The sequence below is a fragment of the Mytilus californianus genome, unplaced genomic scaffold (assembly GCF_021869535.1).
Source record: "Mytilus californianus isolate M0D057914Y unplaced genomic scaffold, xbMytCali1.0.p SCAF_4, whole genome shotgun sequence".
NCBI classification, from domain to species: domain Eukaryota; kingdom Metazoa; phylum Mollusca; class Bivalvia; order Mytilida; family Mytilidae; genus Mytilus; species Mytilus californianus.
In genome coordinates this window covers 69,315,075-69,332,994 of record NW_026262690.1, presented here as the reverse complement: position 1 = coordinate 69,332,994, position 17,920 = coordinate 69,315,075, and the positions used below count along the sequence as shown (strand labels likewise).

The 17,920-nt window shown below is 31.0% G+C and overlaps 1 protein-coding gene across 5 annotated transcripts in view; it reads left to right on the top strand.

The window, feature by feature from the left end:
- The window catches only part of LOC127698661 (UTP--glucose-1-phosphate uridylyltransferase-like), a 62,623-nt gene that overhangs the window by 6,362 nt on the left and 38,341 nt on the right, over positions 1-17,920 (top strand). The window contains exons 1-2 of one of the 5 annotated variants that reach the window (XM_052202250.1): positions 27-184; positions 12,131-12,145. The exons of 1 other annotated variant lie outside the window; for it this stretch is intronic. In XM_052202250.1, coding sequence (XP_052058210.1) covers positions 155-184; positions 12,131-12,145 — 45 coding nt within the window. In that variant the 5' untranslated portion in view covers positions 27-154. Of the gene's footprint in view, positions 1-26; positions 185-6,401; positions 6,520-12,130; positions 12,146-17,920 lie in introns of those variants that run through there. 3 more of the 5 variants (XM_052202249.1, XM_052202252.1, XM_052202253.1) reach the window with 3 other exon arrangements.

Genomic DNA, 17,920 nt, shown 5'->3' with positions numbered 1-17,920 from the left:
ACTCCATATTGCAATGCAGTCAACGAACACCTGAGATAGGATCACCACGTTTACTGTCAGATTGTTTATGTAGTACAAGTACTATTATTTTTTATATTTCCCACAAATCATGAAATAAACATATCAAGAAATAAGTAAGGAGTAGGAGAGAACTATGAATGAAAAGACAATGAATGAGAATTGGGTAAGACAATTTCAAATTTGACATTACATGTAATTTAAATAAGTAAGATTTTAAAGCATTTGATTGATTATTTTTGAAAAGTAATTATTATTTACAAGTCATGCATGTTTTAAAAATTCTGTGAAACGATAATAGAAAATGCACTGCTTTAGTATTTAAAAATTACAACTGCTAACTATTTCATTGAGCAGTACTGATGTCATACTATTTTTACTTTTATTTATTCAAGTTGTATTTTGTGTATCTGTGGCGACAAACTTAAGAAACTTAAACATGTTGAGTAGATTTAATAAAAAAACCAACATTTTGATGCCTCTGTTCTTAAAGATTTACCCTTGTTCTTTGAATGTCTGACTTGATTTTATTGCTGGTAAATGCATGTCCAGTTTGTTATTTAGTTATAATTTACCGCTATAATTAAATTTGTATTAATCAATCTAAAAATAAGATGTGGTAAGATTGTCAATGAGACAACTATCCACTGGAGACCAAAGGGTGTGGAATTAAACTATATGTCACTATACGCTTTCAACGACAGGCTAAACCCTTACCATTCATATTAAGATATAAAAGGGCCCTCCTCCCACATGACAAAACTTAAGGAGCTAAACTATAAATGGCAAACAAATATGACAGACAGCAATGGACAACCACTCAACCACAGGCTCCTAACTCAGGTATGTGCACATAAAATGTGGTGGGGCCAAACACGCCTGTGGGGTGAGGTAAAAAAGAGAGAAAAAATAAATTTTCCTACCAAGTTGATGATTTGAATATTTGACCTTTTCAAAATAATTGTTGGTTTTTAAATATCTTCCTTGTAGGGTTAAAAATGGTATGCTAACAAAGAACCACTAAATGGGAGATATATTGTAAAATGCATAATATATTTGTACAGTGCTATCTAGGATTTTTCTTTTTAATCTCATATTCCATTACATTTTTTTTTTATTAAATTTATAATATCGGATCGGATACAAATGTTTAAACATAGATTTATATTAGCATAGTTTTACAAGGAAAATACCTTTTCAATATATACATTAAGTTGAAAAGCAAACAATATATATGTAAAATCCTTGTTTCTATTGTTATTATTTCAAGCTATTAATGGATGGATAATTTTAAATGGTTGTTTATGATTTTTATTGTATTAATTTGAATCTATTTAGATTTCTCATCAAAGAGCAGAATATTTTCTTGGTCTTTGAGTGAACCAAGGTGCTGTTCATTTAAAAGGAATGAATTTAATTAATTGTTACACCCATGTTCACAGTAGTAATTTGTATGATGTAATTTTTTTAACTGTTATGTATTGACTCAAACATACATTATCTAACTTTAGAATTTGATTTTACCAATCATCCACACTTACTAATAAATAAGTGAATGCTGAATATTTAATGCAATTCATGTAAATTTTTAATTTTTCCAATATTGCATATCTTTCTAATTTTAAGTATTTCCCATATTTACAAAAACTAATTCTATACTAAGAATTATTAGTTATAGGACAATAGACAATGACACATATTTTATAAGGGAAAAAGCAATTATAACAATAAGTAAAGGCTCAATTTAACACATTGTATAGAAATACATAAAATACAAACATACAAAAATACAACATTACAACAAATAGATAATCAATACTTTCTTAACAGGATATTGATATTTAATATTATTAATGGTTTTGTAAAACATTATTTCTAACTTTCAACAATTCAGAAATGTAATTTGAACATATCTTTGATATTTTTACTGACCCACTTTTTAACGACTTTGACTTTATGCTGTCATTATGTATATTTCTAAAATTTGGGTAAAATTTAGACAATTTTGTCACACGGCTTTCTCTTTCCTTTTGCTATTTAAGGCAATGCAAAATAAAGTGATTTTCACCTTCAATTTTGTTGTGTGTACACACTTTACAAAATCTTTCATTTCTTATCATTTTGTTATATTTTCCTCTTTCTATTTCAAGGGAATGAGCACTGAAGTTCATTTTAGCTATAACAGAACTTTTAGGATGCAACTTTTGAGAGTAGTGCAGCTAGCAAACAAAAATAGTTCAACATAGCCTGCATTTCTCTACTGACTTTTTTTCTTTAAAAAAGTCTATTACTTTCATTGGTCATGCAAAACAGAATTGATTTTTTTTTGGTAGTTATTATGACCTTCATGTCAAGACTGTTCAACCTTTAAGTTAAAATTTACCTCCATATGAGAAATTTTATTACTATTATGACAATATTTGATTCTAAGTGAAGACAGGGACATATATATGTCTTTGGTGAAGACAAGGCCATTTTTTTAAATTTTGAATTACTAATTTTCTCCATAAGAGAACTTCATTAAGTATAGGAACTGTAGTAAATTCTTGTAAATAGCTTGTTCATTTATCTTGTGCCTTATACCATGAAATAAAGTTAAATTGCTGAAAGAGTGATGTGCTAGTCCCCCTCCTTCATTATTGAAAGCTATCATTTTACATTAACCATGGTAGTACCATGGTGTAAATTAGATACCGCCCTCCTTGGTGTAACTAATATGAACAGTATTTATAAACTGTATGAATAAAAGATCAATAATGTGACAGCAGCACAATGGCTCAAATCATCAAAAAAAATCTAGAGGTCAACAAATACGGTTGTATTAAAAAAAAGTAGGGTATGATGTATCTATACAATATGTCAAGCTATTAATTGTCCCAGTCTAAAAAAAAGTTGTGTATAAATTAAACAGAGACTATCTAAGATCTGTCATCAACACTAACTCTCCAAATAGAAAAACACAATATGATATATGAGCTCTCTGTTATAGAAGTTGAAAACTAACAAGTAGTAGTTTTAATTTAGGTGTGTAAGACTCTACCCATTTGTACTTAAAACCTTTAATAATCAACACACAAAAAAATTGCAAATGATCTTCAAGTTTTAATCGTTTTTAATTGCTCATCCTGAATATGCTTGAGAGGCCTGGGTGGCTGCTTGATTAATACAACCACTGATGAGGTTCCAGAAGAGCGCAAAGTGTGAAATCTTGACTTTATATGACTGGACAGTTGGACTTGACTTGACTAAAAAGTTCTTTGAGATTTTTTTCCTAATTGAGAGAAGATTTCACATTTAAAAGAAGAAAAAAAAAAATTAAATTGTTTTTACATGTAAGTCTAGTCCCAACAGTCCAGTCCAGTCCATGGGTCAAGTCCAATAGTCCAGTCCAGTCAAGAATTAACACTTTGCAGCAGAAAAGCACATGAATATGTGCAGGTGGTAAACTAGGATCCTCCCTGGTTTTTGTAAAGTGACTTCTGGATGTGTTAATTTGTTTTTAAATGTTGTTTTAGTTCTGTTGGCATATCTCTTTGTAGTCATATGAAGTAACATTATGATTGGTTGACAATTATACTGTCGGTCATATATAAAATTCATAATTTTGATGCTAATCCAAAAATTCAACAAGTTTTACCTGAACAGAACATAGTTGGACTAAGGAGCCTACATGAATTACTTACCATCATTATCTCCTGAAAAAAAACCCATTAAATATGACTTGATTGCAAAGGTTGCTGTTACAGCAAAACATGGATTTACATTTCTGGACTTTGGGAAATGCAACTAAAAAGCTTACAATATGGAACCTGCTTTAAAGGCCATAGTAATTTTATTGTGACTGTTACAGGATTTCCAGAACTAGCTGGACACATTCTATTTATCCTTTTTGTCTCGCCTGCAAAGAAAGTCTCAGTATGCGAGGCATAGGTATTACTATCCACTGGCAGCAGCATACACTATTTGTATAAAGCTTTATATTTCAGAAGGTAGAAGACCTGGATGCTTCATATCTTGTATGCAGATACCTTATGTTACAAAGTTTCTGTCTGTCATATGTCCAATGTCCTTGCCCTCATTTTCATGGTTCAGTGACTGCTTGAAAAAAAAAATTGAGTTTTTTTGTTTTGTAAATTTCTCACTTATTATGAGTAATAGGACAACTATATTTAGTATATGGGTTCCTTGCAAAGTCTACATGTCCGTCAGATAGGGTTCACCTAACCTCAACCTCATTTCATGGATCAGTGATCAAGGTTAAAAGTTATGTGATTAGGTCCGTTTCTCAAATACTATAAGCAGTAGGTCAACTATATGTGGTGTATGGAATGACTGTAATGGGTACATGTCAGTCTGGCAGGTATCATCTGACCTTGATCTCATTTTCATAGTTCATTGGTCAATGATAAGTTTTTTTGTTTTGATCTGTTTTTCAATTATCATATGCAATAGGTCAACTATATTTTGTGTATAAAAAATTGTAAGGTGTGTCTAACAGGATTTACCTGACCTGATCGAGTTTCTGTGATGCTTTTAGTAAAACCTTTATCTTTAAGACTTTCAACATTAAATCAATGGTCAGTAAAGCAGGCGAGACATTTCAGCATGTGCACTTTTGTGTTACTTAAGCTTAAAAGCACCAATATATAAAAATTATATAGGCTAGGTGTTGTTAAAATGTTTGAGAAAGCAACACTCGCTATATATTGTTGCTGTAAAGTATAAAATGATCATTTCTACACAGAATTATCAATAAAGGAAAGGAACGAAAAATATATTACTGGTATTTCTTTTCTGATTTTCATTTCTTAATGTAGTGACATTTCTTGATGAAAGAATTGGTGTATATTTTATTTTCTAATCAAAGGCTCCCAAGGATAGTGCAAAAGTAAAACAATTTTTGATACAAAGCACAACAACTTAAACAGCAGAGGTGGTATTACATTACCCAAAGTTCTTTATGATTTGTACATCTTCAGAGTAGAGATATGAATATGATTTTATGTTGTTTTTTTTGTCTACTTTTTGTCAACTGTTTTATAGATATTCCACTAAGTACTTAGACACTACTTCACTGAGATTTTCTAGTATAAATGTACAAATGTTGAAGTGGAGATGGTCTTCATAAAATTGAGAATGGAATGATACTTGCAGGAAATGTTCTGAATATATTTATTGTAATAAGCTTACATCCACTGCAATGCCTCTACTTCACATTTGTAATGCTGTTATAATAAATTTGAATTCATTATTAATGAGTTTAAAATCAATTGTAAAGCATCTCTTTAGACCTTGTCTGGAAAAATCATTTCATATCATGATTAAAAATGAAAAGTTCTTTTGTGATATTTAATATGCATACAAAGCTTTCCAAGAAAATATTAAACCTGATGCTGGGTGAAAACTCCAAACTGTTCTGTCACTAATATAAGCAAAAATCAATCTTCAAACATTAAGTTTAAAAGTAGTAAATGCAGTGATTATAATAAAAGTTTGTAATTTAATAGTATGAATTAACTTTCACACAACTTTCTAACATATTGCCATTTTGCACCAATTTATAATACAAACATAACATAGTGGATTTATGTGGAGAATCAATCACATGTGAAAATGGAAGGGGGGGGGGGGGGGGGGGGTCTCAACCTACAAAATTTGGTACGGACAGTAGGCTAGAGCCTGGAGTAAAAATACTCAGAAACAGATGTTATCAACATGGGATTATTTAAAAATTTATTTTGAATATTTCTTTGCATAATTTTATATCAAAAGATGAAAATAAGTTATCAATTGACATATATTTTACTACCCATTGACATAGAAAAAAAGGGGCTACACCAGGGGTACGTCTGTGTAAGCCTTTGTTGTTGGATTGCTGTCTCATTGACATAACACGCTATGTCTTTTATTTAATAAACAACTTTCCACATTATTCACAAAAACTTGTGTATGTAGTCTCCATGATTAGGGAAGACACCTTTGGATTTAAAGCTTAAAGGTCATGTTTAATCAAGGTTTTAGGTCAAAATTTGTCATGACATTACAGACATAGATGTTAAGGTTGTGATTTGTCATACTAGAAAAAAAAAATACTCAAGCAAAGTTGAATTATGGCTGAGGCAATGACCTTCTTTGCAGTTTTAATTCAAATTTTACCACAGATTGTTTATTTTCTACTTGAAGACCATTTAGATTGTACAACATGAGGAGATACTGGAGGATTATGTGTATTTCAACTTGTACATGTATATGGGGAAAAAAACTTTCTTAAGGGCTCTTTCTATGCATTATTAACTGAAGTTTAAACCACTTAAACAAGACAAAATGCCACGCAGGGCTTGTTTTTCAAACTGTTTTATTACATCTTTTTTTTCCCCATGTGAAAGTCATTCAAAGGTAGACATAAGTTGTTTAGATGTTTTCACCATAAAAAAGGTTACAGACAGCTGTTAATGGAGTATATTTATGCTGACGTTTCCATGAACAATGTCATCCATGATAGTAAGTGTTTGAATTTGATGTATATTATGCTTTACAGCAATAGTTGAAAACTTCTATGAAAACACAGTCAATATCTGAAAATAGTTTCTGGAATATAATGATAGTTTATCCTGTTAGTCTGATTTCCAATTATTTCTTTCCATGATTTTGATTTATATTTATAAAATGTTACCCAAATTCAAATATCTGTGTTCAGTTCCTGCATTTTTGAAAAGATAAATATTCCAGTAAAATTTATGCCATTCTACTTTTACATTTAACTTCTTGTTCCAAGTGATGCTTAGGGTAATCAAAAATACCCGTAGTGTGTTTTGGTAATATATATTAATTGGTTCAATGTTTCATTAATGAATCCCTCATTTTCTTATGATTTGTCTTTGTTCATTTAATCAAATAATTAGATAAAAATTGTAATCGAATAATCAAAAATCTCATTCAGACCCTCATGTATCAGTCTGTGTCAAAACTTTTTTCAGTTACTAGCCTGAATCAGAATAATCAACCTTTTTTCCTACATAAGTAAACAAAATTTCACTTAATTTTCACTAGCAGGAATCAATTTTTATACGCCCGTTTACGGGACGTATTATGGTATACCGTTGTCCGTCTGTCCGTCCGTCTGTCCGTCCGTCGTCAACATGTCGGACATTAACTCAAAAATGCTTTAACCAATTTGCATAAAACTTTGGTGAATTGTTTATATCTATTGACGTGAGCTCCTTTTCGTTTTTTATAAAATTTAGATTTTACGTTTCCGAGTTATGGGGTTTTATTCATTAATAAAAGGGGGATTTTCCAGTTTTTGGACAATAATTCAAGAATGCTTTCACCAACTTGCAAGAAATTGTGGTGAATTGTTTATATCTATTGACATGAGCTCCCTTTCAATTTTTATAAATTTTAGATTTTACGTTTCCGAGTTACAGGGTTTTATTCATGAAAAAAGGGGGGATTTTCCAGTTTTCGGACAAAAACTCAAAAATTCTTTCAGCAATTCTTATGAAACTTTGGTGAATTGTTTGTATGTATTGATGTAAGCTCCCTTTAGAATTTTATAAATTTTACATTTTACATTTCTGAGTTATGGGGTTTATTCATTAAAAAAGGGGTGATTTTCCAGTTTTCGGACAATAACTCAAAAATGCTGTCACCAATTCTCATGAATTTTTGGTGAATTGTTTATATCTATTGATGTAAGCTCCCTTTTTATTTTCATAAATTTCTAATATGACATTGAGAATTAATTGAACTTTATTTGTTTATAGTCTGACAACAGATTTACTAAGTATTGCAAAACAGCAAGAAATCTTTAATTGAATATAAATTCAATTCATATAACCAATTTCAAGATCTTTGACTACATTTATTCAGAAACCTATAATATGTCAAATATTTAATTACAATCCAAATTGGACCTGAATCAAGCTTGAATATTGTGTCCATTTTTGCCCCAACTGTTCAGGGTTGGACCTCTGCGGGCATATCTAGCTGCGCTCAGCGAAGCAGTTTATTAATTCTGACTCAGGCATAGGGCTAGTGGCTTAAGACACATACTGGTGTATGAAAGAATGAAAAATACATGTACAATAGATGTACATTTTTGGAAAATATCATATTTATTTGTACAAGCTTTAGAAACTGGAAGAAAAGCAAGGCTCACAGACCTATTCTCCTGTTTCAACGTGAGTACCAATAAATTTAATATTTTTTTATCTACACTGTCTGTATATTGTTTTTATCCTGTAATTTATCATTGCACTTAAATGTTAAATTTTTTTAATTCCCAATCATTTAACAAAGAAATCAACATTGCTTAGATGCAGACACACTGCTAAGAAGCCACCAAAAACGAATTGTGACATACTCAGTAATTTGAACATATTTGAACAAATTGTTTGTTAGCAAAGCAGAACAAGATTAATTTGTGTATTGACTTTCAGTTCAGTATCGCCTAACAACATGTACAATCATTTCCTTTGAATTTTTAATAATCTGTTCAATATATTAAAAATCATAAAAGTCTGCATAATAAACATCAATTAATAATTTAGTGAATTAAGGTACTAAAGGGATATAGAATTTATGTACACAAGGAACAGTCATATAAAAGAGGGTCTGCATGGGTGGTCCTTCAATTCTCTATTCTGTTCTTTTTATACGCCCGTTTACGGGACATATTATGGTATACCGTTGACCGTCTGTCCGTCCGTCCGTCCGTCGTCAACATGTCGGACATTAACTCAAAAAAGCTTTAACCAATATGCATGAAACTTTGGTGAATTGTTTATATCAATTGACGTGAGCTCCCTTTCGTTTTTTATAATTTTCAGTTTTACCGTTTCTGAGTTTTGGGGTTTTATTTATTAAAAAGGGGGGATTTTACAGTTTTCCTACAATAACTCGAGAATGCTTTCACCAACTTGCAAGAAATTTTGGTGAATTGTTTATATCTATTGACATGATCTCCCTTTCGATTTTTATAAATTTTAGATTTTACGTTTCCGAGTTACAGGGTTTTATTCATAAAAAAAGGGTGATTTTCCAGTTTTCAGACAATAACTAAAAATGCTTTCAGCAGTTCTCATGAAACTTAAGTGAATTGTTTATATCTGTTGATGTAAGCTCCCTTTAGAATTTTATAAATTTTAGATTTTACATTTCTGAGTTATGGGGTTTTATTCATTAAAAAAGGGGGGATTTTCCAGTTTTTGGACAATAAATCAAAAATGCTTTCAGCAGTTCTCATGAAACTTTGGTGAATTATTTATAGCTATTGATGTAATCTCCCTATTGATTTTCATAAATTTCAAATATGACATTGAGAAGAAATTGAACTTTATTTGTTTGTAGTCTGACAACAGATTTACTAAGTATTGCGCAACAGCACAGTGTATTGCACAACAGCAAGACATCTTTAATTGAATATAAATTCAATTCATATAACCAATTTCAAGTTCTTTGACTACATTTATTCAGAAACCTATAGTATGTCAAATATTTAATTACAATCCAAATTCAGACCTGTATCAAGCTTGAATATTGTGTCCATTTTTGCCCCAACTGTTCAGGGTTGGACCTCTGCGGGGGTATCCAGCTGCGCTCAGCGAAGCAGTTTATTTAAGCCTGTACAAATTTTGCCCATTATTCTCTATTCTTTATTTTTTATGCCCCCGCCATAGCGGAGTGGGCATTAAGTTATACCCTTGTCCGTCTGTACGTCCCGAAATTGGTTTCCGTTCTCTTACTTTAGTTTGCCTCAACCAAATATTATTTAACTTATACTCAATGCTTATTACCACAAAACACAGATCAAGTTTGAATTTTGGTGGTGTCACTTTTACCATTCTAGAGTTATGCCCCTTTACAAATTGAAAAATTGCTGAATTTTTCGTTTCCGTTCTAACTAAAGTTTGCCTCAACCTAATGTTATGAAACTTATACACAATGCTTATCACCACAAAAACCCGGATCAAGATGAATTTGGGTAGCGTCACTTTATCGGTTCTTGAGTTTTGTCCCTTTATAACATTGTATGCAAGCAGGGGCATCATCTGTGTCCCATGGACACATTCCCCATTTATTTGGCCTGTTTTCTCTATTTTGTTTTTTGGCCAATTATTCTCTTCTCTGTAAACCCCATTGACAGACCCTCATAGAATACTACAGCATAATGATTTTTTTTGCAAAAATTAATGTTTTTGTTGATATATTTTTTAACTTTTTCTTTGAGGAGGCATTGATGTTCAGAATTATGTTATCCAGATAGTCCACACATGTCAGTAGGAGTAAGACTGCATATAGCATAGACCTATGATGTATACCCTTTGATTATCTTTATCAATGCCTTGAAACAAACTTATGCATGAGTAATTATAGAAATAAGAAATGAAGGATTCCTACATATTCTCATAAAATACAAAATATATATATACTAAAATTATGTTATACCACTTACTGGCCATCAGGAATAAAAAAACTCAATGTATATTTGATAAGAGAGAAGAATGGTAACAGCCACAGTCTTGTTTCCAAAAACATATGTTTTTTATACACTGTGAATTTCTTTATTATTTTTTGGATACCATTTTTTCGTGGATTTTGTGGGAATAGGTGAACCATGAATATACATGTTCAATGAAGTACAAATTTTCTATAGTATAAGCTTGTATTCAGACTATGGCAAAACCACAAAATCAAATATCCACCAAAATTGGTACACACCAAAATAGGTACACACCAAAATTGGTACACACCAAAATAAATGAATCCACAGTATATATATAAGTAGCCCAAGAAAATAGTTACCAGTAAAAAGAATTATCCATTACTAGCACACATTTTTATTTAGGGGCCAGCTGAGGACCACCTCCGGGTGCGGGATTTTCTCGCTGCATTGAAGACCCATTGGTGGCCTTCGGCTGTTATCTGCTCTTTGGACGGGTTGTTGTCTCTTTGACATATTCCCCATTTCCATTCTAAATTTTATTGAAGAGGAATTATTGAACTGATATTTTTCTAGGCAATAGAAAAGAATGTTTGTGGAAAGCTCACATTAGTCATACTGACTTTCTTACCTTGTAGATCTATACATCATGCTATACTAACATTATATAGATATACACATCCTTTTTGAATCAGTCATAAAGTGTACCTATGCATATAAGAAAAATACTTTGTGATCCATAATTACTAAAAAAAAAATGTAATTACAGTTAAGATGTTTATTCTTTTAACAAACGATGTATATGGCCACATATATTTTTTCTATGACAGGTAAAAACTGCAAAGATACAAATAAATGAAACAAAAATGTATAAGTATGATTGAAAATATTCTTCTTTTTATTTTGTCTGCCTTAAAGCTTGAGGACCGAAAATTATGTTATTGTGGCCTTACATCATAGTTTCATATTTCAGTGTCATCCAATTTGTAAGTGGAGAACATTTGGTTTATATAGAATGTCAAATATGTTTTACTTTATCCCACGCTACTAGTATAAAAGTCAAAAAGATATGATTATTGAAGTAGAGAAGTTTTTTTTGTACTGTATTGTGTTTACCATAGTAGGCCACACAATAATTTTTCTCAAAAATTATTTTATATATATATATACACATACATTTACCAATGCAAATGTTAGCAAAATGATAGGAACTACTTTTAAAATTGCTAAAAAATTTTCATGTTTGTTCTGAAGTAGCATATCATAATCCAAGTTTTATGGTTGTAGCAATAGTATTGAATGTTTTGATCTGCATGATCAACACCAGCCATGTTACATGTGTAATAATCAGTCATTTTCACTCCAGCCAGTCAATGAACAACTTCATCTTCTATTTTGAGGTTTTAATCTGCTTAAGGGATAGGATTTTGTCTCAAACTGAAAGTATACAAAAATAACAAACAAATAATAAGTCCTGTTTCAGGTTTATCATCAATATGATTTAAGGATTTAACTGTACAATATATGACTTGTGAGTGACATTACTGTTCAATACTCTTGATCAGATTATAGTTAGCAGTTAAGCTTGCCAGGTTACATTTTATTTTACTTCCTTGTTCACAAAGTATGAGTACAATTAATTGCAGTAATAAAAGTTTCTTTGAACAGCTTCAGTGGCCAGAGGTAAGTGATTTTGTGGGCTGGTGCTATTTATGTAGATTATATTTCTTAGATATCGAAAAGTGAGGAATCTCTTGTTTTTCCATGCTTTCTGCTTAGTAGAAATTGATTATCTCACATTTGCTAGGGATTTCTGATAGGTTAGTCCTCCCATTTGCAAGAGAATTCTGATAACATTCTGAAAATAGCTTTCTTGTTATAATATCAGATGGTTAAAAGACACATAGTCACAAAAGGTAAAATATTTAAGAGAAAATTCTGGGTATAATTTCTTTTTATTAAATAAATACATTATGCAGTTTAAGAAATTTTTTATCTATAGCATGGTTAAATGAAGATTTATCACATTTTAATCATACAAAGGATATATATCTTTACCAGTCGTTGATCAAGACATTTGGGCAGCTTGTTTTATTAGTAATAATTTGATCATTACTAAATATTTTACAATAAACATGCATTTTGTCTACAAAGTTGTTTGATATATAAAAGTTTTAAAAAAATACAAAAAGGAATATAAAAAATAGAAAGTCTTATATAATTCAAAGAAAAAAATATCTCAAAAATGAATTTTGACTTTAATGATCATGTGTCTGACTGTCCTATATTCATGTCTGACATATTTGGATTTTGAAATAAGTCTTATCCATAAGATTGTTATTTACATTCAAGTTTGGACTCGAAAAGCACAAAATTAAATATTGTTCCAGGGAAATTTGTTTTGAAATTATCATAACTATCTACAGTTTGCCTTTTGTTCTTGATTTTAATATACACTTTTGATTATGAACCCTTGCAAAAAGGTGACATAAATATAATTTTTGATTATGGATACTTGCAAATGGGTGACAATCTATGTTTGATGAAAAACAACACCAGTACTATATCATAGGCTAGAATTAATATGCAGTATATGTATTGATATTATCAAAATGTTTATATTTATATAAGAAGAAAGCTGCTTTTGTAAAGCAGTGAAAAGCTGGATATCTTGTTCCATTAATTAATTCTATTCAGTTAGATCATATTATTAAAATCAGAAAAATGGTTTCAATTTAAATGTATTTTTACTGAATTATGTGATATTAGTTGATTTGAGATAAGTTTTTAACAGAATTTAAACAGCAATGTGATTATGTAAGATTTTAATGTACCAAAGTGGAAAGTTAAAAAGATTCATACATTTACGTATAAGTTAGAAAATTTTAAAGGTTTCAATTTGAAATAAGTGATTAAATCTTCTGTTCATGTATGAAGTTTATGGTTTTTATACGACCGCAAAATTAAAAAATTTTTGGTCGTATATTGGTATGACGTTGGCGTCGTCGTCGTCGTCGTTGTCTGGCGTCGTCCGGCATCGTCCGAAGACACATTGGTTTTCGCACTCTAACTTTAGTTTAAGTGAATGGATCTCCATGAAATTTTACCATAAGGTTCAATACCACGACAGGAAGGTTGGGATTGATTTTGGGGGGTTATGGTACCAACAGTTAAGGAACTAGGGGCCAAAAAGGGGCCAAAAATAAGCATTTTTGTAACTTTCAGACAATAACTTGTGTGTAAGTGTATGGATCTCTCTGACATTGTACCACAAGGTTCCATATCACAAAGGGAAGGCTGTAATTGATTTTGGGGGTAATTGCCTCAAAATTTTAGGAATTAGGGGCCAAAAAAGGGGCAAAAAACAAGCATTTTTCTAGTTTCATGACAATAACTTGTGTGTAAGTGTTTGGATATTTCTGAAATTGTACTACAAGGTTTCATATCACAAAGGGAAAGCTGGAATTGAGTTCGGGGGTAATTGCCTGAAACGTTTAGGAATTGGGGGCCAAAAAGGGGCCAAAAATAAGCATTTTTCTAGTTTCAAGACAATAACTTGTGTTCAAGTGTATGGATCTCTCTGAAATTGTACTGCAAGGTACCATACCACAAAGGGAAGGCTGGGATTGAGTTTGGGGGTGATGAATCATAAGGGGGTTCAAAAAATTAGGGGGGGGGTTTATTTTTTTTTTTATTTTTTTCCTTTTTTTTTTCTTTTAAAATTTTCCATTTTAAGTTGGTTATTTCTGATTTATATTTAAAAGCAAATAATAATGATATGGTAGGAGATACACACCAAACAGGATGTGTAAATTTTTATATAATAAGTATTGTGCAATAGCAAGAAATTTTCAATTGCACAGTTTTGCACAATAGCAAGAAATCTTCAGTTGCACAGTATTGCGCAATAGCAAGAAATATTCAATTGCACAGTATTGCGCAATAGCAAGAAATATCCAATAGCACAATATTGCGCAATAGCAAGAAATTGTCAATTGTACAGTATTGCGCAATAGCAAGAAATATTCAATTGCACAGTATTGTGCAAAAGAAGATACTTCTTATAAATTGCTTATTTCTTGATCAATTTCAATGGGGTTTTATTCTTGAATTCTTGGGGTTCTTTAATATGCTGAATATAACCGTGTATTAAGTTTTGGATTTTGGGCCCCGTTTTTAAATTGGTCCACATTGAGGTCCAAAGGGTCCAAAATTTAACTTTGTTTGATTTCATCAAAAATTGAATTTTTGGGGTTCTTTGATATGCTGAATCTAACCGTGTATTTAGATTCTTAATTTTTGGTTCCGTTTTCAAATTGGTCTACATTAAGGTCCAAAGGGTCCAAAATTAAACTTAGTTTGATTTTAACAAAAATTGAATTTTTAGTGTTCTTTGATATGCTGAATCTAAACATGTATTTAGATTTTTGATTATGGGCCCAGTTTTCAAGTTGGTCCAAATCGGGGTCCAAAATTAAACTTTGTTTGATTTCAACAAAAATTGAATATATGGGGTTCTTTGATATGCTGAATCTAACTATGTATTTAGATTTTTGGGCCCCGTTATCAACTTTGTCCACATTGAGGTCAAAAGGGTCCAAAATTAAACTTTGTTTGATTTCATCAAAAATTGAATTCTTGGGGTTCTTTGATATGCTGAATCTAACCATGTATTTAGATTTTGGATATTGGACCATAATAGGTGAATGTCCAGTTTAAAATTTTTAAGTTCTTAGACCACATTCATTCTGTGTCAGAAACCTATGCTGTGTCAAATATTTAATCACAATCAAAATTCAGAGCTGTATCAAGCTTGAATGTTGTGTCCATACTTGCCCCAACTGTTCAGGGTTCGACCTCTGCGGTCGTATCAAGCTGCACCCTGCGGAGCATTTTATTATTGTATTGTAAATGATCAGGGTAGTTGCTGAAATTCTGTTACCAACTTTATATTAGATCTTTTGGGATATTAAGGAAGACCAACATTGCATGATAAATCTATTAAAGTAATCGATTCAAGTATGGAATTATTATTTTAAGAATAATTACAATGTTGAAAGACATAGATCGACTGGAAATTATGAGTCCCCTTCTTTGATGATCATATCAGACTAGTTTTGTATTCTGTCCAGTCCTCAGTCAGTCTGTCATACATGTAATTGTTTTCTGCTCTTTTTTCTCTAGTGCCTATAAGTCCATTCATTCGTTTTGTTTCAAGTCAAATCATAAGAAGATACAGTCAAAGTTTGAGTTTTGTTCCAGTTGAGTGATTTTTGTTGAAGTTTTTACCTTTTTACATAGAAATTTGCCAGAAAATATCAATTAATTAAACATTTGGTATAGAGTCATATAAGAAACATTTACAGATCAAGATTGGGTTTAATTCTTGAGTTAAATTTTTGTAGAAGTTGTAGCACTAGGACATTTGAACTTCCTAGGAAATATCAGTATCTAAGAGAAACTACCTCCATTCTTCTGAGGTTTTGTTGGGCTAGCAGTTGTTGATATGAACAGTTGTAACTCAGGTTGCAACTCCCTCAGGCTTAATTCACCATGGCTGTTTTGTTTATTCCTTTTTGGTTTTTATGCTGTCAAATATTTTATATATTTTGGCTTTCCAAAGTAACCATGGTTATTTTTGAAGCATGTGTTCTGCTCAAGTAAATAGGTAATCACAGTTGTTTTTACCAATGCTTGGTTGTTACCACTACTGGTGCCCTGTAGCCAGTTTATTGGTACTGTCATGATACATTTTTACTGTAAATTTCCATTAAATAAGTTTCACTAATTGTACTTAAACTAAAGTTGCAACTCTCCTAGGCAAATTTACCTTAAACAGTTTTAGCTGTGTAAGCGCTTTTTGTTTTATAGCTCTCAAAAAAATCTTTCTTTGTTTTTCCAAACTTTTGATGTAGAGCATTTTTGATGCAGATTCTTTTAGAAACATTTGCCATGCACACTAAAATCAGTTTTACTGTTTTTAAAAGAACTGAAGTTGACAATACATTATTTTAATGTTTGTGTCCTTCTACAATTCATGGATATATATCTCTTTTTGGTCTAATAACAAATATTTCCGTCTTTTTTTTTATAGCTTTATTGATACAATAAAACATTAACAATAAAACATTTTATTGAGGAAATACCTATAGGTAGCTAGAGAGATTAGAAGTACTTTATGTTAACAAACTGTTGACACACAAATATTTTGATTTTGATAGTATAATGCAAATGTTGCAATTAAAATTGCAATATTAAACATGTAAACTATTCCAAACATTTTAAGTCAATGAACCATCGACGATGAGGTTTTTTTTAACGACCTTGACTACCCATGAGGGTCTTACACGGTCAGCCCTGGCTTGCGCCTTTTTGGGCATTTAAATGATTTGTTTTTACCTTATGGTAATTTATATAATTTAGAGTGACAATTAACATAACATGAATAAAAGTTAAGTGAACAATAATTTATGAAATAAATAAAATAAAATAAATGAATGAATAAATTGTAGAATAGAAAATAAAAATAAATATAACTTAAATGAATAAAAGAAAAGAAAAAATAAAGGTTTTTATAAAGTACAAAAATAAGAAAAGGAAAAAAATAATAATAATTTAGGAGCCACCAAAAGCCAGAACAGGAGAAGCGGCCAAACAAACGACATTGAGCTGCAACAACGTTGTTACAGTACACCAGCAGCCAAGTAAAGAGTGGAAAATTTTGATATACCAAATTGTTTATGTGAATTTGGTTGCCAAATAATTTGTATAAACCAAAATAGGCCTAAATATGTGTATGTGAATTTACAAGAAAAATAATTAGTATAAGTTTTGTATGTACATAAAAAAAAAAATATTGGGTAAACAAAATAAAATAAAATAAATGAAAAACCAAAGGGTGTATGTATAATTTTGACTGCTTTGTACTAGCCTACTGTTATTGAGGACTTTAAAGTGCTAGTACACTGGAACGCTCTCCGCAGTAAGACAAACGCCCCACGCTAATTACAACTGAGCCAAATAATCTGCCAATGCTAATACAACTGCATACCAAATATCATTGACCTACCACTAGCAGTTCCTCGTTGAACGACTTAATCACAAACTTTAATATGTAAACATTTAATAGACCATGACTGAGAGGGCGGGGCCAAATAATCTCTATGGAAATGATCTGTGTCAATGCTAACACATCTGCATATCAAATATCATTAACCTACCACTATTGGTTCCCCATAAACTGACCTAATTACAAACTAATACATTGTTGACGCCGTGGGAAACAGCCCACACAACTTCAACCAGGAGAAACAAAAAAACAGAAAATCTATTCTGCGGTTGCAGATATTTTCATCTACATTACCAAGGAAATGTATTTGTAATCCCAATGAATAAGTCCTTAAAATAAAAACAAGTAATTTAAACATGAAGTTGCTACATGTTGTACATATCAATATT